Source organism: Passer montanus, unplaced genomic scaffold (assembly GCF_014805655.1).
Source record: "Passer montanus isolate IOZ18808 unplaced genomic scaffold, ASM1480565v1 scaffold52, whole genome shotgun sequence".
Taxonomy (NCBI): domain Eukaryota; kingdom Metazoa; phylum Chordata; class Aves; order Passeriformes; family Passeridae; genus Passer; species Passer montanus.
In genome coordinates this window covers 2,738,263-2,764,839 of record NW_024370152.1, presented here as the reverse complement: position 1 = coordinate 2,764,839, position 26,577 = coordinate 2,738,263, and the positions used below count along the sequence as shown (strand labels likewise).

The following is a 26,577-nucleotide window of genomic DNA, read 5'->3' as shown; positions in this document are numbered from 1 at the left end:
AATACAACAATTAAAAAACCCACAACCCTGCTTGGCTGAGATGGCAAACCACAATACCCAGATATGAACTACTGAAGGAGTCAGAGAGTGGCTTTCCGCTAATTTGCTCATCAACATAAATAAATTATAAAAGAGGGAGATTAGCTAACAAGAGAAAATCAGTGGCAGCTTATGAACTGTTCACTAGTCCTAAAAGGGGTTGAATCTTCAGGAATGAGGGCATATTTTATAGAAGCAGGTAGTTTATGTAAGCCTTTCCTTCCAGTCCCACAATTGCTTACAACTCAGAGTTTGCATTGCAGATGAGTAAATATTTAGCCTTCATGGCCACAAAGGAGAGTTTGATGTTGAAAATGTTAAACCTTAAAGACTGGAAGGCAAATAAAAAATACCCTAGCATTTGTCCTTTGAAACAAAACAAAGAAAGCCTAGCAGTTTTTAAGCTAGACTCAGTAGTATTCATTCTTTCTGCTGTTTGTAGATTCTGTAGTTTCTTCTCAGGCCTGTCAGTTCAACCCCGTACTTCTTTTCTAGAAAACCACAGTATATGCCTACAGTTGCATGCACCTCTGCTTCTCCTTGTGGTGGATCACCACAAGGCTTGCATGAGCTGGGTCCATGTACAGCCAGCCTCTCCAGTGGGAAGGGGCAGTGTAATCCCATTCCCAGCCTCTCATCACGTTTTCTGTAGCAGCATTTAGCATAGGTTTAGTGACATTTCCAAGAGCTGAACTCAGGATCACATCTAGGTTAAGACTGCTACTGAAGAGAGTCCTCATTTTGGCCTTCAGGGTGCTTAAGCATCAAGCAGCCAAGCATCTCCAGAGTGACTGGTAAATGCAGATTTCCTTGGAAAAAGGACAGCTCTGTTCGGATCAATGTGAGAATGTGGATGATATAGAAAGTGCCTTTTGCATAAAAATCTGTGTTACCGCTCCTGGATGTGAAAGTGCTTGTTTGGTCCTGGACTGGAGGCAAGTTAAGGCACCCAACGGGAGCTGAGCAGTAAGACTGAGCACCAAGAAGGCTGGGGCTGTTTGGTAGTCTGTGGGAAATTTTGTTCAAAAGAAAATTTTGTCAGGTTTACATTAAAGTGGCCTCAAGAACACCTCAGGAAAGTGCTTGGAGAAACATATAAATCAGCAGTGGAGAGTTAATAATTTCTTTTCCCTGGAGAGGAAGAGCCTAGCTCCAGCACAGAGGCCTTGGTGCACCGTGGCTGAGCTGGCTGAGGCAGCACCTAACCTCTGGTGTGCTCCTGTGCCCAGCAAAAGCTCAGCTTTGGTCTGGGGGGCGGGTGAGTGGCTGGTGCGAGGGTCCACTTCCAACAGCAAAGTAGACACATTCCTGGGACCTTCTACTGAGTCAAAGCAAGTTTGCACTGCTTCCACAGCCCCACCACAGTTGTCTGAGTCCTCTCACTGTGTTCACTGGGAACTTAATGTGATTTTATTCACCCATGAGTTTTAGGTAAAAAAAGTTCTTTTTGTTTGCCTTAGGTTGAAAAATGCATTTTTAGGTTCCTGCGTGCAATGGACTGGAAGCCTCAGTTCTTACACCAATATAAAATAATACCTAAGGATGTGAACAACTTTAAATCCTAACACTGGAAAATTTGAGGAAGAAATAATAACAATAACAAAGGAACCAATAAATTAAAAGATCTGCATTCATAGAGTTCTCATGGCATCAGACACATCAAAAATCAAGTTCACATGTCCCTTATTATTTAACAGGAATTCTTAAAATTCCCCCAGGATAAGTAATTTGAAACAACCCACAGAGTTGCTTGTTTCCTGGGGCAAATTTATGTCACAGTTTGGTAGTTACAATGTTATCAGCTGCCTTGGAAAAACAGGCTCTGCTAATGTGACCATTACCTAATTCATGCCTGGAGTCTGATCCTTGGAGATATCTAAGCCTTTTAGTGATCCCTTGAATGGCCTCTTTATAACTTTAAACACAGGGACATTTTGTCAGGTGGCTGCCATAGCAGGAAAACAGGAAAGTGTATAAGAATAACCATTTTTGTTTGATGTCCTCGCATCTGCACAACTGCAGACTCATGTGTAAATATACATGACTACTTTTCACCATTGTATGTGAAAACAAAAGTTACCCAAGACTCTCTGGGAGATGGGAGTGTGGAGGAGATTAAGCTAGTGGTGGAGTCTGATATCTGTGTCTTCCAGAGGAGATGGAAGCAGAAAATACTTTTCCTTCTTTTCCTTTTTTTTTTTTTTTCTGGTTTTACATCCCTTAGGACATCAAGTGGAGGGCCTGCCCTGCTGAGGGCAGTCTGTGCTTTGGTTTTCTTTATGCACCTCACTTTGTACACAGCCTTGGGGCAAGCCTTTTCAACCTTTGGTGCCTCAGCTTCTCACTCTCCTGTAAAATGCTTACACATGACCCTAGGGACTGGCTGCAGAGGGTGGTTTCCTCTTACTCGGATCCCCACTGCTGCTAGGATCCCACGGGAGCACTGAGGCACAGCCGCAGTGAGTCAGGAGGAAGGTGGTGTCAGAGACCATCAAACCAGCCAAGTTTCCATCTACTCTGTGTCTGCTCTGGCTGGTGGAGAGGACCCTGAAGTGGACTGGCTGTACTTCCTGCTTCCAAGGCTGCCCTTGGTGCACAGAGCTGGTGCCCCTGGACTCCAGCAGGATCTGGAAACATGCCTTTTCTGTGGCGTTTTGTGTGGCAATGTCTTCAAGTCTTCACAGGCTCGTGACTTGCACAGTAAATGTGACAAACTGAGCACTTTGCAACTTTAAAAACTGAAAAAACTTTGCCAGATTTGTGGCTGTAGATGACAATCATGCCATCATTTGGTGCCCTGAAGGCCAAGTTGATGTATTTCCATCACAAACTGTCCCTTAAAAAAAAGGTCCCCAGGGAAAATGTGATTTTCCAATCTGGAGAATCCTGCCTGTGGGATCTGAAGACCTCCATGCCCAGGGACTCAGGTCTGCCATTTTTCAGGTTTCTCCCATAGTTTGTATTGTGTTTGGAGTTGATGGATGAATAGTGAGATCTTATTGCTGCGGCCCTTGTTCTTCCTCTCCCCTTCTCCTCTTTGTGTGTCCTCTCTGTTGCCATGTCTTAGTTTTGGCAGGAGTATCTCTGGGGCAGTGACCACAGCTACATGTGTTCCTGAAAATGTCAGCATACTTGTCAAGATAGTGAAGTAATGCAAAGTAAGTAGAAAGAAGTAGGTGGAAATAAATACTATTTTTGTTTGCTTACTTATGGCAAATAGAATAGATCAGACAGGGAAATATTACTGTGTGTATGTAAACTCAGCCTGTTTTCTGGTCATAGTTTGAAGGCAAATCACTAACTGAGCTCAGCTTCGCTTGAAATCTTTTAAAGCTCCATGAGAAGCAAAATTGATACCTATAAAGGCTAGGGGCACAAAATCACTGCAGGATTTCTCTGTAGTTCCCGGAGGTACTGCATGAATGTGCTGTGACTTCAGGCAGGCTGAACTGTCCTTTGGGGAGCACACCCCTCACTCCACGAGCACTGGGCTCGGATGTCCACAGCAGCAGTGTTGAGCCAAGGGGGCGTTTTTACTTACCAGTTGCAAAATTCCAGAGAAGCAATGCTAAGTCAGCTGAAACTTTAAATGAAAATTAAAACAAATCCCTTTTGGGACGAGATGGAAATGTCAGCCCAAGGATGAATCTGTTCTCAGTAAGTTGCAAGCTACCAAAGGAGATACAAGTTGGAATCCAGCCTTGGCTGCACCACACACCATCTGTCACCCTTGTAGAGTGAAATAAAGGAAGAGCAGAGAGCCTGCAATTATTCTCTCCCTTGTTGGATAGCCCAGAGGCCAGAGAAGTGGATTCTCTTCCCTGGTACATTCCTTGTGACTGAAATGACAGATTCATTTTCCCACGGTGGTGTTGCTGCACATTGCTCTCTAATCCTACTCACTCTCCCCTTGGCAAGCAGGAGCACAGACTGCCAGGCTGAGACCTGAGTGAGAAGGCTCTCTTCCCAGAGTTAGAGATATAGATGTAGCAAATTGCAGGACAAGAACATGAGAGAATGGGGATGCTGAAGTCTCTTCACTAGGCACACTGCTGGCAAAATGGAGGAACTTGCTTCTGCCCTTACAGACACCTGTGCACTGCTAGTACTGAGCACTTTTAGTCAGGCAAAATCTCTTCTCTGTCTCCTTATCCCCTATGCCCTTGCACATTTTCGTAACCTCACAAAAGTTTCAGACAACGTCATCTTTAACCTACTGCAGGCAGGACTTGGGAGCCACGTGAGGAACAGCGAGGGGAGACCACAGCTGGTCAGAACACCAGCCCCATGGCCAATGAATGGGGGACTTGGACTACACTCCCCTACACGCCACCCCAAACAGGCTGCTGGAATGTCTCTCCCTTGGCATTGCATTTTGAAAGATGTGTCTGGCAAGACAGCTAGCTGACTTTGGCAGGCACTGCAATTAGTGTGATAATTAATTAAAGAGCAGTTGAGAAAATCACAGCGCGAGGTTACTCCACAACCGGATCTGCAACTCACTACCAGAGCAAGGCATCCTGCTCTATTCCATATCTCTATTTTTTAAAAAGGAATTAGTAGCTTTCATAGTGCACTGGAGTGGGATGAAGAGGAATGAATCCTTGTGCTAATCAGTGAGAGGACCTTGTCTGTGAGATAAGACAACCTGGGAACAGAACAGCAAGTGATATCACAGCAATAGAATGGACAAATACGGCAAGACATAACAGCTAAAGGCTGTTTTACACAAGCCTCCTCTTGTTTCCTATGTGACACCGAAGACTAGAAGAACCTCTCTGAGAAACAGAAAAGTTAGCAGGAGGAACAGGTGTCCTGTCTATTGCAGAGAGAGCTGCAGCTGCTGCATAGCTCCCTTTATTTCTATGCCTTCAGCTGGGCTCCTTCATGTACTCACAGGCGCCAGTGAAGGCATACATATTATGTTCCTAAGCAGACACCCAGGTTGTTCCTGCTGCCATCTTCCCCATCTGCCCATTTAGGGAGATTCTGGATAACCACCACACACAGGCTTTGGTGCTGCTGTAGCTCCCACCTGCCTGCACTCCTGCCTGTCACTGGGTGTCCCTGCCCCTGCTGAAAGGTCCGTGCTCCCTGGCAGTGTGGGAACACAGGCAAATATTGAGCCACAAAAAGGGCCTGCTGATGAGGGTAGGTGGGACAGGCTCAATAGTCACCCTCAAGCCCCTGGGTGTCTTGATGCTGTGCTGCTACTTACTTGAAGCAAAGAGGCTCAGGATAAGAGGACTTCTGCTGCATGTAAAGTAACTGTAGCCCAGTTAGTGGTTATTGAAACAAGCAGGGAGGAGTATTTTTTTTTATTCTCAAACTGGAGTTTCATTGAAAACGGCTGATTTTCAGAAAAATACATTTTAAAAAACATGTCACTGATATCTTTGAACAAAAGTAGAAGAAAAAGATCCTTTCTGTTTGTTTCTTTGAACATATTAGTACAGAAATAATCTGGAAGCTTATGCTGAGGTTTTGGCTTTATTTTCACTGTTTTTCTTCTGGGTGGAGAAAGAAAAAAATTCAAATATTTACAGAAAGGAAAGAAAAAAGAAAAAAAGAAAAGAAGTCTTCTTACTTTTATTTCCTAGTCAGAGGGAGACCAGAATGTTTTCTGCTTGTTTCTAAGCAGATACTTTTGTTGGAAGACTTCTCACCCTCAGTTATAAAATCTTTTATGTGAAAGCTGTACGAAAACATTCAAAGTGTCATGTTGTGTCAACCCCCTTCCCTTCTCGTTGTGCTTCAAGCTGTCTTTGGAGCATTGTTGTGGAAATGAAATTTTCTGGTTGGTTCTCCCCTTGCCTGTTGTTGTGTGGGGCCAGTGAGTTTGCTGGGGGTTTAGCACAGCTGCACCACAACGCCACCCATGTTGTGTTGGAGACACTTCTGGGCTTGTCTTCACTTTAACCTTCTACAGGGTCTCCAGGGGCAAGTACCAGTCTAGTTATGCAACTTCTCTCTTCATTGTCCAGGCTTTCCCCAGTCCTTATTAGAAGGAATGTATTTTAGCTCTCACTTTAGTACCTTCTACCCACTTTGGAGTCCATGAATACTATAAATCAAGCTCCATTTTACAGACGAAGCGTTGCTTTCCCATCTGGGATTATGTATTTCACAGAGGAAGAGGAACTCAAGTCCAGTTAATGATGGCACTGAAGCACCTTGAGTTGATGCCATGAAGCTTTTTTTCCATCTAATCATTATTATCTGCAAGGAAAAAATAGTTATTTATTAAATGTTGGAAAATGTGCTGTGTTCCATCTATTTCAGATTGTTTTACATCTGAATTTACAACAGACTTAGGCAATTTGTTCAAGATCCAAGAAGTTAGAATTAACCCCTTCCCCCATGTTTCATCACTTGAAAAGTCTTGTTTCAGGTTTGTTTTTTTGTTTTTGGGGTTTTTTTTGTGTTTTTGTTTTGTTTTGGTTTTTTTTGGTAATTTGTTGGACACTTTGCATAACCCTTTCTTAAATATGTAACTATGTCTTAAAGTGAGGCATGGGCATGAAGAAAAAATTATGCAAACAAGCCTTTTCAGTGTAACAAATTAGATTTCATTCTTTTTAAATCTGCTGCTGCCCTTGCTATTGATGGGTTTCACAAACTATATTGGGAGTTAACTGTAAGTCTGATTAAAGCTCGTGGATTTACAGACAGAGCCAGTAATCTATCCAGGGCCGGTGTGCCAAGCATTGACACTACTCCTTTCTACCTGATCCTATAAGCAGTTAAAATTTACTTCTTTCCCCACAAAATTAATTTAACATGTAATATTGTAAGCTTTTTTATTTTTTTCTCTTTTTCCTGGAATAGGCACGGATGTAGTTGTGCAAATCAGGAGACTTCATATTCTGTTTTGCTCTGCTGGGTAGGTAGGTAGCATCACCTGTGATAAGGGTGACCTGACAGTCTTCCTAACAGCAGCCTGCCTCAAAGTGTTTGTTCTTTTAGTTTGCCTTATGCTGCCATCAGGGAATGAAATTTTCTAGGAAGGATCTGAGATAGAGTCAGGCTGATTTCTGAGGAGGAAATTGTGATACAGAGTTTCAAGCAAATTAGATCAAGAGAAATGCATTGTTTAGTCCACACTTGAGGAAAAGAAAGACATGAAAAAATTCTTGCTATTGTTTTGACAAGAGGGTCTCAAACACTGTGTGTCAGAGGATATGCTCAGTACTTAGCAAGCTGCAGCATAAATCATATTTTTCCTTGCTCACATCATCATCATCCTCTGGGGAGGAAGGCTGGTCTCTCCTGCCTCTTCATCTCCAATCCCCAGTTTGGACTCCCAGCCTCTCTCCCTGCCTCACTCACTGTGCTAGCCCCCTCCTCTTCCTGCCACTCAGTTGTCTCGAAAAGTCTCAGCATGAGCAGTTTGTACCCTCGCTAAATTCTTCTGATGCCTTTTGGATATAAATAGGGATTGCTGATGGAGGAAACTCTAGTTGTGTCTTGGGGGAAAACGTATTCTCACTTACAGATCTTAGTGGTCTTTTACTGGAACCTAAAGTTGGAAAGGTGACCCAGTACTACCTCTACAATTCCGCAATCTCTTATTGAACAATCTCACTAATATAAACTACATATGTCTTAGTCTCCTAAGGTGTCTGGTATGAGAAAGATCTGTTACCCTTAAGGTGAATCCCATTTGCTTCCCATTGCAAAACCCAGGGAGTCCTCATTCCCTGTGTAATAAGCTTCTTTATGAAGCTGCGCCTTTGGCAACAAACTGTACAATGAAATGAAAACTGGTATTGTTATTAAATTAATGTCCTTACATAACTGATCTTTCACCCAGTGGCTGCCAATGCAGATCTCAGAGCACATTTCTGAGAGGAGGGCAGAGAGAGTTGAAGATCTCAAGGAATCAATTTTTTATTTCTCAGGAGCACAGATGCAATCTCCAGTAAATTAATTTTTTCTCCAAACTTGTATCCCCTCGAGTGCTGGCAAAACAAGGTCTTGACAAAGATTTTTCAAGGGAACAGCAGAAGGCCCCTTGCAAGCACTGCACAGAAAATGCAGTTAGCTGCTGGTTACTGGTGCAAAAGCAGGAATGGGAAGGAAGATCCCACCAGAGGCACAGCAGAGCTAGGTCTCCACAGGCAGTAAGGACCTAGGGGCCGCGTTCTGGGTCAGCGCTGCCCAGAGGGCTCTGGGAGGGCTGTGGGAGCCAGGCCCAAGGAGGGCTCGGAGCCAAGGGCCCTGTGCACGCCGTGACAAGCCGGGCCGTGCCGTTCCATCCAGCCCCATTGCGCTGCGCTCCATCCCGCGCCCTGTGGGAGCGCCGAGCCCGAACCGAGCCCGAACCGAGCCCGAACCAAGCCCGAGCCCGAGCCCGAACCTGAGCCCGAACCCGAGCCCGAGCCCGAACCCGAACCCGAACTGAGCCCGAACCCGAACCCGAGTCCGAGCCCGAACCCGAGCCTGAACCCGAACACGAACTGAGCCCAAGCCCGAGCCTGAACCCGAGCCCGAACCCGAACCTGAGCCCAAACCCGAGCCCGAACCGAGCCCGAGCCTGAAACGAACCCGCCCCGCGCCCCTCCCGGCCCGGGCAGCGCCGGCCCCGCCCCTCTGCGCTCGCCCAATGGGCGCTCAGGGTTGTTTGCATATTTGCATATTTATTTACATATTTGCATATTGCCCGGGACATAAGGGCGGGCGGGCGCGGTGTCGGCCGTGCTGGGCGCTCCTCGGGCTGCCCTGTCCATCTCTGCGCTTCGGCGCCGCACTTCTGTTTTAGTTCTCGTAAGTTTTTAGATCGAAAAGAAAAAGTACTTACTTTTAATTTTTAAAATTGTTTTTGTTTTTGTTTTTCTTTTCGCGCCGAAAGTTTCGTGCCCGCGGCAGGAGGCGAGATGTGGAGGGAGGCGTTCCTGGCCGCCGTGTGCCTCTGCCTGCGCTGCGTGCCCGCTCTCGGCGGTGAGTCCCGGGACACGGGCTGCCTGTTGCTTTTGGGAATGCGGGCTTGGGGGAAGCGCTGCCGGCGTGGCGGGAAAGGGCAGTTTGCAATCTTTCCTTTGTGAAGCTGTGGCGGGGAGCTTGGGATGCTGCGGGACCTGGTGTCGCGGAGTGGGCTTGGAAGGCGCTGGAGAGCGACACTGGGGGGAACCTCCATCCTGTTAGGAGAGACCTGGAGCTGTTCCCCAGCCGAAACTCAGGCACAACCTGCCGGGCTGGTGGCGCGACCTGTTGAGGTTTGGGATGTGTTTTTTTCCCAGAGACAAGGTGGCTTCCGAGAGTCCCTTGCCACAGCAAGGGATTTGCACAGCAGTAGCACCACGGTAAGGTCCCTCGGCTCCCTCCTCTGTGGGACTCCTCCATCCCAGCATCCCAGCTTCGTACAGTTCTTGGATGTAGTTAAGCCTGTAATGAGCACGATCCACTAGGGGAAAAGTGAACAGAGTGATTTACTTTCTCGGGTTCACTTATGGCTGTGTTTACACTCTGCCTGTTGTACCTGCATTTGTGCATAGGCATCCTGTCCAAGCTACAGGAAGTGGAAGATGTGCAAAGGGTGCTAGATTTTTACTAATGCTCTCTCAATTAATCACAGTGTAATTGAAACTGTTATGAACAAATCACTAGCTTTAGGAGACTCCTCAAGCTTAAAAAAAGGTCTTAAAATATTGTTAGCAGTGCCCTGTCACAGGTGAACTTTCTTATACTGATCTCCACACATAATATCTGTCTTTAAAAGTTTCTGGCCTTAGAAGAAAGTTTGGCTGTAGCTCCTAGAGCTGCTTTGTGATCCTAAACTGGAATATATAAACTGCCGTTTTTTTCTGCTGTGGGTGCCTTTGTTACTTCTTTGTGTACAAGTAAGCTGAAGGGAAGTATTCAAAAGTAAGAGGATGGGGTGCTAGGGTACAGAGAAAGGAATGTATTCTAGCTTTGAATCCAATCTTGTGCCATCAGAGACAATCAAAACTAATTTTCGTCACAGTATCCAAGTTCTATACAGTAAAATAACTGCTTTCTCGGAGAAAGCTTTCATCCCTGCAGGAACTGATTTGCCACAGACTTACCAATAATTTCATTATTTCTTCTTAGGAATAGGTTATATGAAAGCAGGTTGTGTGCTCATCCTAAAGAAATTCAAGCTTTTATTTCCACACTTTTCCATGCACACCACAGTAAAAGTTTTTTGAAACCACAAAAAACACATGATCCAGCCCTCCAAGAATCCAGAGTCTTTAAAAAACAACATAGAAAAAGATTTTCTAGATGAAGAAAACATTGATGTTCCAGGAAAAGATAAAAACAATGCTAGAAATACATCCAGATCCTTATTTTTACCAGTGTAAATCCAGAGTCAGCATATTTACACTGTTGTGTGGTAGGTGCTGCTGGCTTTTTCTATAGTTTGTGTTTGGGATAGACATACCAGGACAGCTGTGACGTGGCCTTTTGAGAAACAATGCATTTCTGAGAAGGCACAGAGGTGAGGCTCTCAGGCCTCAAGTTGTGCTGGAGATTAGCATGATCACCAGCACTCCTAAAAGTTTGCTGGAATCTCCTCTGTGCAGAAGTACTTGCATGATAGGACTTTCTCATGCATCCTTACCTCTGTGTTACTGCAAAGTCTGACAGTGGTTGCATTTTGTCTTCAGCTAATTGCAGATATTCCAGAAGGAGTGAGGATGGCTAAATATCTGCTGGATTGAAGTGTCCCAGTGAGTGTCCCAGCTGCAGCTGAGTAAAGATTAGTCAGGGAGTACCACAGAGAGGGGTGGGCACCCCTGTGTACAGTGAGAGAGCAGCAGTTTGCCAGCTGCAAAACTTGAGCTTCTTACTTACTTTCTGAACTTATGCCCACTAGCTTTCCAAAGGTGTTGCTCTTTCCATTGGCCCCACTTGGGAAGTGAAGCAGAACGTACTCTCAGGACTCTGCCATTGAGGAATACATAAATAAACATGAAGTTGTAATATTTTTGCAGCAAGGTTAAACAATAACCTGACTCGTGAGGTAGGTTTACTGGGATTGCAACACACAGTAGTCTGCTTTCAGTTTGTAGGGTAGATCAAATTAAATGATAACAGTTTCTGTGATAGAGACCCTTTGCTACAGCTGGCTGTGAGTTAGCTTCAGAACTCTTAGGAATTCAGTATGACTGATTGATGCCTGTTCATAATGCTGACTATCTGCCAAGGGAAGATTTAACCCAGTTCACTACAGCTGGTAAATGTTTGATGTTATGTGCAGATGTTTGCTGCTGTGCACGCGTGTGCATGCATGTCTCTGTGGGTTATAGAAGACACAGTCTAGCAGTATAATTTCTAGGATCTTTGCACCCAGATAATACTATTTCCATTTCTGAGTGTATAATGCTAGGAAATTGTTGTTTATCAAAGATTCCATTTTTAAAACCATAGCTTAGGTGCATTCATTCTGGCAAGTGCATTGTTATCATATTTTGGCAACCGGTGTGATGTGAGCAGTTTAACTTTTGATTAATATTCCAGATGTTGTTGCTTCCTCAAGGCTCACATTCTCCACCCAGCTGACCAGTGGTAAACAGTTTCACAATCCAGCCAAGTTATCCTGGGCTTCCTGTGAAAGAAACTTGAGACTGAATTCTCTTGATTGGTGTGTCAGAATGCCTAAAGTTAGTGGGATGCTTTCAAATTGATAATTGATAGGAGTCCCTAACTGAACAGAATTTCATGAGTTGCAAGTCCAAAGTGTCACAAACTTTGGACAGGAAAACAAGACTACTGACTTCCCAGTTTGTAAGCTTCCCCCTCCCCACCCCATCCCTCTCAACTTTCTTTGCGTTCTGTCAGGTTTTCAATACCTTGCTGCACAGGACTCTCTTTTTTTTTTTTTTTTTTTTTTTTTTTTAAATATGGAAACTCATGTTGTGCAAGTAGGGGTGTAAGGAAAGCATCAGAAGACTTTGTGTAGCATGACAAAATGGTTAAGATTTAGTGATGTGGCCTGAAAAGCCAGCTTCTATCTGGAATTGGTAATTTAATTCTTTGTAGCATGACAAAATGTTAAGATTTAGTGATGTGGCCTGAAAAGCCAATTGGAATTGGTAATTTAATTCTCAATTCTGCTTCAGTTCCCTAAATAATCCCTTTGTAGGTCATGCTAACTGTGAGCACATATCAGTAGACCCAAAACTTTATTTTGCAACAGGTGCTTATATTTGTAACTGTGTGCCTGGAATCTTTGGTAATGCACAACATGTGCCTTTGTGCCTTTGCTGAACTATGTCTGGGAAAGAGTAGTTTTTAGCAAAAGCATGGATTTCTTTTTGTCTGCATGTGTTTACTTCCAGTCTGTTTTATTCAAAGGCCTTGTTTAGAAATGGGACTTGCATTCTTGTCATAAAAAGCTGCTTCAGTATCTCAACATGGATATATGTATATTTCTTGATATCTGATTTCTGTATCTACATTATGAAAAATGCAACCTTAATTCAGATAAATTTCTGTCCACCTTTCAGAAATGTGCTGAAAACTACCTATTTTAGGGTCTTCTGCGGTTTAATTAACTTGAGTTAAAACATTAACTATGGTGAGTGTGTACATTGGATGTCTTTGCACTTCTTTGTGTAAGACTGTAAGAAGGAGGCCCAATGGTTCACTGGCTCAGGACATGATTCAAGGAGACTTTTTCCTTTAAATCTCAGAGGAAAAGGTCTGTGGCAAAAGTCTAAGTTTGGTTCTGAATAATTTTTTTAATAGACCAAGAAATACAATGATGTATGAAAGCAGAAGTGGGAAATGCTTGTTTTCTGAAGTGATATGCTGAATTTCCCTGCTTCTGGTTTAAAGCATGGTCGATGTAGGTGTTGTTCTGTGTCATGAGTGTGTACAGACTGTGTTCCTGTATTCTGCAGAAGCTGGGATGTGAGGGGGTACTGCAGCATGTGTGCAGCACATCATTAGGTGTAGACAAGATATCTTCTGCTCAGAGCTGTCTAGAATTTGCAAAGACAAATTTAGGCAAATTTCGAGGAAAGCTTCTTGATGAGAACACCGTGAAGGAGTCTGTAATAAACTCCACAACACGCACACTTCCCTCATCCAAAGGCTATCTTGCCTGCTGGGAACTGACCATATGTGGACATAAGATAACATGACACTTTTTGTGGGCATAAGATGATAACAGTAATTTCTTCTGACTTTCTAATCCTCATACAACATAGTTAAATGAGAAAAGTGGCTGCCTGCCGTTTCCCTAACTCATGGGCTGTTGCCTTGCAGCTGCTTCTTTCTTGGTGGTGACTGTATCTCAGTGATTTTCTTCTCAAATCCCCATCAAAGATTTTTAGATTAAAACACGCAAATACGTGTGAAGCACTTAGTACTTCTTCAGTGGCAGGTGCCACGGTACTGCAATCTTTCTAAGCTTTGTGCCCTTTTCCAAGTGTACCCTTAAGTATAGTACACTTTGAAATGTAAATTTCCTGTGAGCTTGTTTTCAAAAGAGCTGTGGTCTGAACTTACATGCAAATTCTAGTGTGTGTTTGTAATTGAAAACACACTACAAGACAGGATATCAATGTAATTTAGATTTTGGATGATTATCAGATAAATTTAATCCAGAAGGGAAATGATATCTAGGTATGAAAGGAAGCACTATTAACTAGTGAGCAGGTGCACTATTCTTTTTCACCTTCCTGTGCTAGGAGGGAATATACATAATTGAAAGTCCTAGCATTGTATGCCTTACAATTGAAAGCTGTTCTTGTTCCTTTCAAAGTTTTACTGATTCACAGCTGAGTGAATAGTTATAGCTGATATTTAACCAACCAGCCTTCGGGACTTTTCTTTTTCTAGATAAAAAGTAAATAATATAGGTCTAAAGATTTTTTTTCAAAAAAGTGTTTTATACCGTTAGTTAGTGACAAAAAGAAATTTTGAACATGCAGAAGTAGAGAAAAAGTGCAAACATTTGGTTAGTTTTAAAAATAAAAATAAATTTAGCTTTCATTTGTGGGTAAAATGTTATGATTATGTGAATGCTTGTACTGGTGTAAGGACGGGTAAGGGCTATGAAAAACACCTTTCTTTAGGAGGAAGGAGGCAGGAAGGGGCACCTCAGTGTAATTATCCTGGATTAGCTGGCCAGCCTAGCACAGTCAAGGTCAAAGCCTAAAGCTGAGTACTGCCTCTGTTCAGTGAATGGTTCTTGCTTTCCTGCTTGTGCTTTGACAGGTGAGAAATCCTGCTGAACTTGGGCAATTTTAAGGCATTGATTGTGGCTGACAAGTTTCTCTGAGACTGCTACATAAGCATTTGTTGCAAGGCTCTGTGCTGGTTTTAGACATGATGAGGGAGGTTAGACCCTGATTTCTTGTGACCCTCTGAGCACAGCAAGAATTTTGCAGACTTTTTAGAGCTCCCTGAGGTGAGGCCAGGCATAAGTCAGTACCCTGTTGTGTATGGTAGCTTGAATGAGAAGACCAGAAAAACTGTTTTAGAAAAAAATGAAATGTTAGTTATTTATCTCCTGAGCAATGCAGCACAACTGTATGCAGGAAATGCAAATCTACCAATTATCATAGAAAACCTCTTCTGCAATGGGAAAAGGGAGAGGAAATCTGTTTTGCATGCCTAGCATAAGGTCCTTATCTTGTCCATTTGTGTTCCCTATGGTGGCTCAGAGCCATTCATTAATGTGTGTTTAGGAGTTTGTGAAACTTTGTGGTCTTGATGCCAGGAAAGACAATGCTGAGCAGCACAGAGCTGGCCTAAGTTCAGCTGCACTTGAAAAACAGACAATCAATATTTGCCTAACTCAAGTTGCCAAACTGGGGCCTGGGTTTTGAAAAGTTTATTACAGGGTGGGCTGTACATAGAGGAATTTAGGAGTTGAATCAGACATAAGAAGAGGAGATATTTAAGTTTCTTCCCAAAGGAAATGGTGAGTATGAGGCCTAAAGTCACTTCTCTGTCTTGACAGGAAAATGAGTACTTAAATTTTGAAGCTGGAATTTGGGGGGAGTGATCTTTGTAGGCCACAACATACTTTGTTAGCAGCAGTACAAGATCAGCACCTCCTTTCCCACCGTCCTTCCCTCTGCTTCAGGCAGAGGAAGATATTTTTCTGCAGCTTATCTTTCTGTAGGTTATCAGATGATCTGAAAATGTACTCCAAAATAGACTGCTGGTTTGCTAGTTCAGTTTCTGTGATGGGTGTCTGATCTCTTCACCTGCTGCTTGTTGGTCAAAACTTAAAACAAGTATTTTGTAAAACAGTGGTGACTTGACAGCTTTTAATGCACTGCAACTGCGTGGAGTTATAAAAAACCTTGTTAGGCAGTGATTATTGGTGAGGTGATGTGGAAGATGCACCACCAAAATATGTAATAATATGGTGGTAACTCTCTGCTTTCCTGGATGACTTGTCTATGACTGTCATGTGCAGTTTTCTCTACTCTTGTGATACTTAAGAAGTTTCCTGCTTAATGTAATGAGGAGAATACTGACTCTCAAAATTTGTTCATACCTCTCTGACAGCTCAGCAGATTCTTACTGCTTTAGCAGGACCTTGGAAGGGGAGGAATTTTCACCCTTCGATTTCCTCTTTACACGGCTGTTGTGTGTCCATTGAGTGCTGCAGGAAATGAAAACCATCCATCCTGTTTCATGACTGTTCAGTGTCTCTCCAACATTGCACCTGTGCCTTCTGACTCTGTCCTAGTTGTCCTAAAACACTGCTATGTTTTTTGTGCTCTTGTAGCAGAAGGCAAAAACAATTTTGAGGGAATCGAGAGCAAGTTTTCCTTACGGACGCCTGCAGAGCCCGATGAGGATGTGTGCTACCTGGTTCCTGGGCAGGTGGACAGCCTGGCACAGTGTAACTTCAATCATACCAGTAAAACCTTTGTGGTGATCCACGGGTGGACGGTAAGACAAAGTGGGAGGAATCTCCCTTTTAGCCACACTTCTGATACACTGTGCAGAAGCGTGTCAAAGATGTATTAATATATCTCCTATTTTAATTAAAATCACCAAAACCAACAGGTGACAGGGATGTATGAAAGTTGGGTCCCGAAGCTGGTGGATGCTCTGTACAAGAGGGAGCCTGACTCAAACGTCATTGTGGTGGACTGGCTGGTTCGAGCTCAGCAGCACTACCCGGTGTCGGCTGCGTACACCAGGCTGGTGGGAAAGGATGTGGCCACGTTTATTGACTGGATGGAGGTAAGACATGGAGACACGTCTCATGTTCTACCTAATGTCAGGAGACAAAACAGCAATGATGCAGCTATGTTAATCATCTCCTGTTGGGTAGATGGAGTTAAACTCTTGCAGAGAGTAGTTTTGCTGGACTGGTAAAATTCCAGCTTTGGTCTGTCTCCTACTCAGAGGCCTTTTGTACTGCATTCCAGAGACTTTACCTTGTGGTCTGTGGGGTCCTGTGGGCCCAGAGTATTTCTGAGGGCTCTGTGAGAGGTGGCTGTGAAAGACAGGTTCCTATATATATTATACAGAAGCCAGTCCTTGGGAATGTGCCCTGCCTTAGGAGATCCAGAAATTGGTGGGCAGAGGGTGGCTGAAAACCTTTATGAAATAAACAGCCTTGCGTTCTGTCCTTTATTTTGCATTCCTCTCAGTTTTGATCTTGGCTATAAATTAGTTATATTAATAAATTGACAATGGCACAAAATTATGATAATTGTATATAATTTATTTTGTGTCTTATGTTTTTTTGCTTTGTTTCAAACTTTAAACAAATTGTTCTCTTCTGCAGGAGCAATTCAATTATCCTCTCAACAATCTCCACTTGCTGGGGTACAGTCTAGGTGCCCATGCTGCTGGGATTGCTGGGAATCTGACCAAAAAGAAGGTGAACAGAATTACTGGTAAGAACACCTGTGACTGTAGAGTTGCATCTCTTCCATACTGAAATATTATGTTCCACTGAAAAAGCACCAGAATAATTGCTGCTTGCTGGCAATGGTTCTGTATTCATGATTGGTTATGTATTCATGATTTAATGAAACAGCAGGACTGATATTTCTGGGGTAGAACTGGAAAAAGATTCAGAAAATAACAAGGGTGGTGAGTGAAAAACCTTTATTTGCTTTTTTTTTACAAGAAATGAGTGAGTTGGCCCTGATAAAGAAGTAATTTTGGGAGTTGTGGTGGAGACTGACCAAACCATGGCTTGGCAAAGGTCACAGTATCTCTTGCAGCAGAAGAAATTCAGTGGGTTTTCTTTATCCAGGCAGTCATTCCTTGCAGCTGATGGGAGCCCTTGAAACAGAGCAGGAAGTAAATTCTGCTGCAGCAAGTTTAGTACCTGCAGAACTCTTTGCAATGGGATGATGTATATGCAAGAAGTTTATATGGGCTGAAAGGGAGACTGGACAGATAACCAGTAGAGATCCAGTGTGGATTACTACAAAGTTTATCACAACAGTCTCAAGAAATATTCTAGGCAGGAAATAATACTGTGAGAATTTGGGGAAGACGTATATTTTCCCTGTTGCTGTGTCTGCTTGGATGTGTGTTTAAGGTGATTTTTGGAGCCTGAGAAATGTGCTAGACAAGGCAGAGTGCATGGCCACTCTGGGGTTGGTTTACAGCCCAGCACCTGGAGAGCTGAGCCACTAGCACTGATCTCATTGACAAAGGAATTGACTGCGTTGGCAAATGTGGCTAAGAAAATTGTGCATCTGTGGTGTTTTTGTTGCTGAGAGAGCTTGGGAGCACCATTCAGAAGGGAGCCTAGCTCCTGGCACTCATTATTCTTTCACCTGCGCCTGGTTGTGATCCCAGATCCACAGGCATGCTGAGAGGTGGGCTAGGCAGCAGTCACATCTGGAAAGGTCAGGTCCTGAGAGGTGGCAGATTAAAGTCAGAAGGCCAAAGCGCTAGTCCCTCTCTCCTTCCTTTCTCTAAGTTGCAGCTTTGCTGCTTTCACTGAGGCTGCCAAATCACTGACACGTCAGTAGCCCTCTGTTATGCCTCCACAGTTGCTCTTGTTGCTGAGGATGAACTGTTCCCTGGGAAAAGCACAGGGAACAGTTCATCTGGCCCCTGAAGCCCTCGCAGCTGAGGGGGAGGCGGCTCAGACCAAGTGTAGCTAACAGTGGGTGAGCAGCACAGGTGCCTGTCCCCAGCTGAGGGCTGCAGAAAAGACATGTCCCTTCAGCCATCTCTCAGGTGATTGTCTGAACGGGAGATAGTACTTGTTCACTGGCAGAATAGCTCTGGGCTTTTTTGATGTTAGTGTTGCTGCAGCTTGACAGTTTACTATAATAATCCCCTTCCCCTTAGGTATGTAGACAGTGAAGCCCTCATTTATGTTTCCCACATGTTCCCCTGCTGTGGAGTTGTCAGCAAGACTTTTCCATATTCAGACACTTCACACAGAACTTCTACAGTTCTTGACAAAAAAGGAAGACATTGAGAAAACACTTAAGTTCTTGTTTCTCCCATCCACTGGAAATGGTACATCTCTGAGGAAGTTAGCTGGGCTTCCTTCCATGTGTTTGCATACACTTTTATTTTTTTAAATGGTGACAACATTTCAAGGTAGTGCGTTTGATTCTCCTGTATATATTGATGATATTTAAGTGATCCATGTGTAATGGCTGCAGGAAAACTCAATATTCTAGACTAATGTGGCAGCTGAGTTTGGCATTTGTTATCAATGTCAGTATTTTTGGCAGACAATAATATCAGTTTTTCTTTGTGGTTTGCCCCATAAAGGGCTGGATCCTGCTGGTCCTACCTTTGAGTATGCTGATGAGCTCACTCGCCTCTCCCCGGATGATGCTGAATTTGTGGATGTCTTACACACCTACACCCGAGGCTCTCCAGACCGCAGCATTGGGATCCAGAAGCCGGTTGGACACATTGATATTTATCCCAATGGTGGAGGATTCCAGCCCGGTTGCAATTTGGGAGAAGCACTGCGTCTGATTGCTGAGAAAGGGCTTGGAGGTGAGATTGCTCTGAAACAAACAGTATAACATTCTGAGGGAAAACTTAATGGCCCTGCAAGGTGTCTTGCAAGGAAAGAGCTCTGAGAGGCACAGGAACATGTTCTTTCAAGTGCTTTTAAAAGTCATCCTGTAAAACCCAGTTCTGCCATAGTGGATCATGCCTGTTGACAATATTGCTTAGGGATTAATATCATTATATGCACACATGTATACATATTGCACATTTTCATTCTTTCAAGATGTGGACCAGCTGGTGAAATGCTCCCATGAACGATCCATCCACCTCTTCATTGACTCTCTCCTCAATGAAGAAAAGCCAAGCATGGCCTATCGCTGCAACACAAAGGAGGCCTTTGAGAAGGGACTCTGCCTCAGCTGCCGCAAGAACCGCTGCAACAATTTGGGCTACAAGGTCAACAGAGTGAGAACAAAGAGAAACACTAAAATGTATCTGAAAACCCGTGCTCAGATGCCCTATAAAGGTAGGTACTCCTTGCTTACTGGTGAGCAAGACTGGTACCTGTGCTCAGCTGTGTGTCATCATGGGTATGTGCTGCAGATGAAAATATTGCTGCTTTGGTGCCTGTGGTGAGCAGGGGTGAAGCTGGCCTGTAGTTTGCCATTGAATGCAAGTCTCAGAGAAAAGTGTTGTCTTACTCAAGGTGTAGGGTAGAGTGCAAGAAGAAAGGTATTTTGTAAAAAGAGTCTAAGTAGCAAAAGTTGGATGACTTCTGCTGCCTGATCATTTAGAACTTTTTCAGTGTTTTTCATCTGAATGATGACTTCTTTCTGCTGGGGAAATAATCAGCAGAACACAGTCTGGTGAGCATCTTAGTTAAAGATATGCAAGCATCAGATTTGTGCCTTTGGTAGTGCACTTGCTAGAAGAGCACCAGCCCTCTTTAAAATATCACAGCACTTCTTGATTCTAGTTGCTGCTGTGGGAGGTCCGAGAACGACAAAGCCAGAGAAAACTGGGAGGAGAATATTTTCCTCACAGCTAGGAAGATAATGTTGGATTTTACTACTTTATTTTCCTCCTTAGCTTTGCCTGTACCCCATGGTATTCTTATTGTGTGATGGACCAGCAATCAAAAGGCACATTCCTGCACTGTTAGAGCAACTGCAAGACTGGTGTTCTGTTGGCACTTGGTGCTCAACCTGCAGTGTCAGTGGGTTGATTTTTGTTTTTGGTGTTGTTGTTGTTTGATTTTTTTTCCTTTTGCCTCCTGTAAGAGAAGGGCACAGCTCGCTTGTTTCAAGTCAAGTATAGTAAGTCTTAGATCTTCAATAGCAGGTTTGAAGGTGATACTGCATACTCTGGGATTATTATAGTGGCAGCTTGAGTGCAAAGTTTAGCTGCAAGAACTGCAAAGGTGTTCTTTCATGGTGATTTCCTTGCTTGCTAGTATTTACATTCTTGCAAAAATAGTTCCCTGGACACCTGCAGGGAAATAAACTCATTTTAGTGAAATTGGCAAATTCCAGCCTAGCATTTTCATAGGCGAGGCAGGGTGGTTTTGTCACCAGCTGACTCTTTGGAGACTGAGTTTTCCTAATGGCATTTTCTTTTGTATTCTTTCAGTCTTTCATTACCAGGTCAAGATCCATTTCTTTGGAAAGACTAACATGACCAAGACAGACCAGCCATTCCTGATCTCTCTCTATGGCACTCTAGACAAGAGTGAGAACATTGGTTTCACACTGTGAGTAGCTACAAAAACAGCTGCAATGTACTGTTGAGTTTACCTAAATTTGTTAAAGTCTCAACTGAAAAACTTGTTCTGGCTTCAGCTACACTAATCTTACAGAATCCCAGAATCTGCTTTTGTCCTTGATCAAGGAGATGCATTTGCTTTGGAAATTAATGCACCAAGTCCTACAGGAGCTCTTCTTGATAAGACATCTGAAATATGGAAACATGAAGTCTGACCTGTGACACAGCTTAATAAGAGTGTTTCCAGTGCTTTCTTTTTTCTACTTAGTATCTTTATATCATGTTAAATCTTCTTAAAAGTAGACTTATGCGTCTGAAGGTCTCAGTGCAGAAGCTGAGGGAAACTTGAGATTTGCTTTCACAGCTCTGCAAATAAGTAGAAGTTTGTGTGTACATCCCTAGACACAGGCTGGCAGGGAATGGAGCTGGAAAACATCAAAACCTGTGTTCTGCTCTGAGGAATGTAAACTGGTTATGGGTGGTGGTTTTCTGGCTTTTCTGAGAGTCACCAGCACAGGTGAGGACAGCCCTTGCCTGGCAGACTGTCCCAGGATTTTTCCAGCCTTGTTACAGAAGGGTGTTTCCTTTTGCCTCTACAAAAGGTAGAAGTGTTTTTGATTCCTTCTCTGGAGTATAAAAATTCCAGGTTCTATTGCTCCTTAATTTTCTTTGTCTGTCCAAGAATTTCAGGTGGGTTTTTTTTTGTTTATTTGTTTTCACATTCTCCTTCCCACAGGCCTGAAGTCTCCTCAAACAAGACCTTCTCCTTCCTGATATACACAGAAGTGGATATTGGAGACCTGTTTATGGTGAAGCTGCAGTGGAAAAAAGACACCTTCTTCAGCTGGTCAGACTGGTGGACTCCTTTTACGTTTGACATCCAGAAAATCAGAATGAAGTCAGGGGAAACTCAGAAAAAGTAACTTGTTTTGATTGTTATAAGCTATATTAGTTCTAATTGACCGTGCTTCCTGATTTCTGGTGTCTCACAGACTGGAACAAACATGTTAAGCAGTTACAAATAGGTGCAGCATTAGTGATAATCAGGGCTCCAGTGGTATCAAACCACCATTTGTGTCAGCCAGCTTCAGTCATTTACTTCCACTGGGATCTGCAGTTTGTAGTCTTCCTCCTCGTAATTAATTTGTATCCCACTATTGTATCTACTTAAGGTTAGTTACAATATGCAGGAAAGTCTCTCCATGAACCAGCATCCGTGATTGTGTTTTGTCCTTTTTCATGCTAGGTTTTTGCATAGCTTTTGCGACAAAAAGCATGCTTAGATAGAGATTTTTGGAGATCCTTCCAAAAGTGTGCTTGCACAAGAATTTGTTGCTTAGTTAAGTTGGATTTTCTTAGGGGTCGAATGCCTGAATGGTGGATGAAAACTGAAACACATGACTGTTGCAGGCCATTGCTAATGCATGAATGTTGAAACATCAAAGCCTGAACAGAAGTGCTTCGACATGAATATTTTGAAATACTCATATTCACTAAACATGAGATCTGTTTGCAGAACATGGGCCCGGAACAGAGTATGTGTGTCCTATGTATAGTATAGTAAATAATAATAAGTTCCTCCTTTGAATAAACAGGTCAGTCACTTGATCAAAGAGCAGTTATCAGAGCTGAACAAACAGAGGGGTGGGGAAAGTACTGATAAATAGAAAAGTGAGTGCTCATGCTTTCTGGAAATTGCAACCTGCTTTGTTTGCACACATGTGAGGGAGTATGGCTTTCTTCCAAGTTCATTCACCTGACAAAAAACTCACGTAAAGACTGGTGTAAATAAAGATCCAAAAGACTTTGGGATAGGACTTCTGCTGTCTTAGCCACAGGAAGATTTTTTGCAAAGGATCAGTGAAAGTTACGGCTGTGCTTTGATGCCCATGTATAATTCATTTACCAGTTTTTGCACAGCGTTTCTTTTGTTACAGAATTCTCTTTTAAAAATAACTTTCTCACAGGCCTGCAAAGTAGCAGTGCCCCACGTGACAAAGTATAAAGACTGTTTCCAAGCACCAGTCTTCTTTCTAAGATTAAAAAGGGATGTTTGGCTCAGTCTTGTGATTTTTCCAATATTTATTCCACAGAGTGGTGTTCTGTTCTCGAGATGGCACCTCACGTCTCGGTAAGGGAGAAGAGGCAGCAGTGTTTGTGAAATGCTCGGAGCAGCCCGTCAACAGGAAGAGAGGAGGGTACGAGTAATCACTATTGGCTTTAGATTTTATTACCACTTGAGTGGTAATTAAACTTTTCTTTTAATTGACTTGTGCACTAGTCTTCTCAAGGCTTCAAAAGCATCACAGTTCAGACTAGCCAGAGGTTTGCTTATGGCCACTTTGGCAGCTTAAAAGCTCTTGGCTTGCTCTTCTGGTAGCCGCCCTTGTGTGGTTGTTGGCATGTCTGAGCAGCAAGTGCTAGTCACTGCCTCTCACGGTCCCTTGGTGGCCACGTATCAGGGACTGTCAGGGAGGGTTACAGACAAGGCTCGAGCGCAAAGAGGAAAGCATGTCTCTGTCTCAGCACTTACCTGTAGCTGCAGAACACCCAAACTTCTGTACTGGGTCAGCTCAGAGCCCTCCCTCCGCACTGGCCAGCCTCACATTTGGAGGCTGGTACAGGAGTGGAGTAGGCATATGAAGGTGCTCTTCTTAGCACACTGCTTTCTGATGGCAGCTGTCGGGTGAGTGAATTGCTGAGAGTTTCATCTCTATGGATCAAAGATTCTGCCTTTGTTTAATAGCCTTTAGGTGCACTTTAATATTTTTATCAATAATTTTCCTGACCTAGATTAGATGTGGGGACAGTCTTTGGACTTTACCCACTAAAGTCTGAGATAGAGAAGTGGTTATATTTATTTTAGTTCCATTACTGTGTGTGAATGGTCTCATGGGGACACTTCTGGACTGAGATCTAGCTCTGCATAAAAATGCACATGTGCTGGCCATTACACTGGGGCAATGACCTGGACAGGCCTTGAGACCTCTGTGTGTGTATCTGACATAAAATCAAGCAGAAGCCCGGAGAAGCCTGAGCACGTAATTTATCTTCCGGTTAAGCAGGGAGTTTTAAAATCTTAATTCTCAAAAATAAGACAAGAGGGAACAAGTATCTTACATCTTCCTCATCACCTTTGTATTTTATTTTTTTCTCCACAGTACCAAGAGAGCCTCAAAAGAAAATTCTGCTCATGAATCTGCTTAAGTGACAAGAACAAAGATTTTTCACACTGGGGAGAAGAGTCTGTTCATCCCTGTGGACTGGATGTTCAGAACCAAATATATAGAAATATTTATCCGCTGCTGGATTTTTGCCTGCTATTCCTAGCTATTTTAGAGACTTCTTGTAAAAAAGTCTCAGCATATGAAGATACTAACCATAAAGATACATTATCCAAATAGTTAAAAACAAAAGAAACTTGCAAAACTACTTGCCAAAGTTTGGAGTGCTGAAAAGATATAGGTAATTTTGCTTAATCATGGTGCCTTTTGACAAGGTTTCTTGACATCAGATCCTATATGGCAATTTTTAAATATTTATTGAAAAGAAACAAAGCTCTGTACTTGGTTTTATTTTATCTTGCTGGTTTTATTTTGTTTGGATTTGGATTTTTTTTGATTAGTGGGTTTTTTTGTTCTTTTCGCAAGTCATTTGAAAGTATTTTTTTGTGTCTTGACAAATTGAATTTTCAGGCATTTCAGTGGAGAGAGTTCATTGTTTTTCAAGTGTGTGTTTAGCAAATAAGTAGGTTTCCCATGTGAAAGAAACCACCTTTGCTGTGTGTAATACTAGAAGGTGTCAGGGACTGACTTAATATGGGGATGAATTTTTTAGTTTGTGGTTATGAATGTATTTAATTGGGGGTAGATGCCAGTGCTGCTTAGCAATAGGTATGATCTGTTAAGCTATATACTTCTGTGCCGCTTACCCTGGAATAAATAACAGCTCTAGGAGAAGGCAGCAATGCCAGTGTCTTAGCAGACATTTAATATTTTATCTATGCTTTCAGTTATTGCAAATGAAACTGTCTAGCCTTCAACGCTGTGAAAATGGAACTGCAGAGGAATTGAGCTATGAGAAAATGCAGGAAACAGATATTTTCCCCCACCCTCCACCCTCTCCCTGCTTGCTTGCGTCATGTATGCCAAAACTGTCACAGTTTCTCTGCTCTCTGACACCAAGTGTCAGTCATACAGCTGCGTGGCTGCTGTATGCAGTTTTCAGTGCAAGTGAATCCACTTGATAGCTGACAAGGATGCTCATACTTCTCTGTACTGGGATTGTGACTGCCAGAGATCCACCTCAGTTTGTTTCTTGGCTGTGGTGCAGTGCTAGGAGCTGCCTAGTTTTCTGCCTTGAGATGGAATTCAGCAGGAAGCAGGAGCTGAGCCAATTAAAAGCAGCCTGGTTGTGTGCTCCACAAGAAGGAGTGCTCTGTAAAACACTTAAATTAGCCATGCTGCAATTTAAAAAAAAATAGGTATATTGAAGGCAGTCTGCCTCCCCATTTTTAAGTAACATATAATTTTTCTAGTGTGCTGAAAGGCCCAATAGCCCTCTTTTAACTTTCTAGAGTGTAAACAAAATACTGGGGAGGTAAAGGGCTTGAAGGTAGACCTTTGGAGAAGTGTAATGTTAGCTGTTGATGCTGCTGGGTGTTGTAGTCTTTTCCTGCATATGCAAGACAGCATGGAGATGGTGATTTCTCCAATGCCATCCCATCTTAAAAGCAAAGAAAAAAATGTATGTGTTTATCTGCACAATTTGTTTCTTATGTCCAACTGTAGCTGCTAGTATATTTGGGGATAAAAGTCTTAAACAGTGCAATATGTTAGAATATTAATAGCTCTGAATTTGCTTACATTTGATTTCACATTTGATTAAACTACAGCAGAGATGTGATGAGTCACTGAGGGTGGGGTTGAGTATTGAGCCACTGCATTTGAGACCTCTAAAAATAAATACAGTGATTTATTCCCTATAGATTCGACATTTTGTTGCAATTTTCTCTTAAAAGTTAAATTCTTCAGAAGCAAAGTATCTGGACAGCTCTTAATACAGGATCAAATACAAACACATTTAGAATTTGGATACAAAATAGTGAAGGTTCTTTTCATAAGGAAACATGATTTAGCTTTGAATGTTATTTATTAGCTGTAAATAAGATATTTATGAGTGTAAAGGTAGTTTGTATATATTGCCAAAGTTGCTGACAGTCTCTACATTAATACAGTTGTGTAGTATTAATCCTGTATATAGCTTTCAGAGATTTTTATCAACAAGCCACTTACATTGCACTGTTTCCAACGTCGTTAATTTTTTTTTTTAAATCTCCTCAGTTTTGTATAGAACAGAAACCTATGGTTTTAATAAAATTCTCAAACTGAATCTGAAGTCACTACTTTCCTTTTGATGAAACCATCTGCTGTGTACCTTTTATGTGAAGGCCGGAGCCTATCCTTGAATCCTGGGCTGAAAAGATGGAATGAGACACTAGAAAAAAAAGGAATGTGTGATTTCTGCACTGCTCTCCCCCATATCATTTTGGGAAATGCAAAACTCATGTATTAAGACACCAATCACTGTGTGGAACAAAGTATCCCACATCATAAAAGAAGTAGTTTTTCACCTGCAGTTTGGGGTTTTCAAGTTTCAGGCCCTTTCAAGAACAGTCCAAGAGCTGTCCTTACTTTGAAGGGCTCGTTTCCTTTTTTTTTTCTTTCTTTTTTTTTTTTCTCTCAGGTGTCAGAACTGTGCTTCTGTTCCACGTTTTACCAAAATAGAGATGTTCTGACCCTGCGGGTGCAGGAGGAAAGCACCAGACTCTTGCCACCACTGTTACTTAAGGAAGTAACAGTGAAAAATCACTTTCAACCATGTGTT

General features: G+C 42.8%; 1 protein-coding gene across 2 annotated transcripts; it reads left to right on the top strand.

Moving 5' to 3' along the window:
• The first annotated feature begins 8,723 nt into the window (after nucleotides 1–8,723).
• On the top strand, nucleotides 8,724–26,082 carry LPL (lipoprotein lipase). 2 transcript variants are annotated; one of them, XM_039724072.1, is made up of 10 exons: nucleotides 8,724–8,979; nucleotides 15,761–15,924; nucleotides 16,042–16,221; nucleotides 16,772–16,883; nucleotides 18,739–18,972; nucleotides 19,214–19,456; nucleotides 20,560–20,680; nucleotides 21,428–21,610; nucleotides 22,785–22,889; nucleotides 23,853–26,082. In XM_039724072.1, the coding sequence occupies exons 1-10, from the start codon at nucleotides 8,916–8,918 to the stop codon at nucleotides 23,896–23,898; spliced, it is 1,452 nt and encodes a 483-aa protein (XP_039580006.1). In that variant the 5' UTR covers nucleotides 8,724–8,915; the 3' UTR covers nucleotides 23,899–26,082. The 2 variants fall into 2 exon arrangements, with proteins under 2 accessions (XP_039580006.1, XP_039580004.1); XM_039724070.1 differs by having other exon boundaries at nucleotides 15,758–15,924.
• Nucleotides 26,083–26,577: the final 495 nt, after the last annotated feature.

Bases quoted from the DNA above. Each gene is read 5' to 3' on its own strand.
- LPL (XM_039724070.1), top strand. From the start codon at position 8,916: ATGTGGAGGGAGGCGTTCCTGGCCGCCGTGTGCCTCTGCCTGCGCTGC. The intron at 16,222-16,771 runs GTAAGACATGGA...TCTCTTCTGCAG, and splicing joins CGTTTATTGACTGGATGGAG to GAGCAATTCAATTATCCTCT. The intron at 21,611-22,784 runs GTAACTTGTTTT...TTTATTCCACAG, and splicing joins TCAGGGGAAACTCAGAAAAA to AGTGGTGTTCTGTTCTCGAG.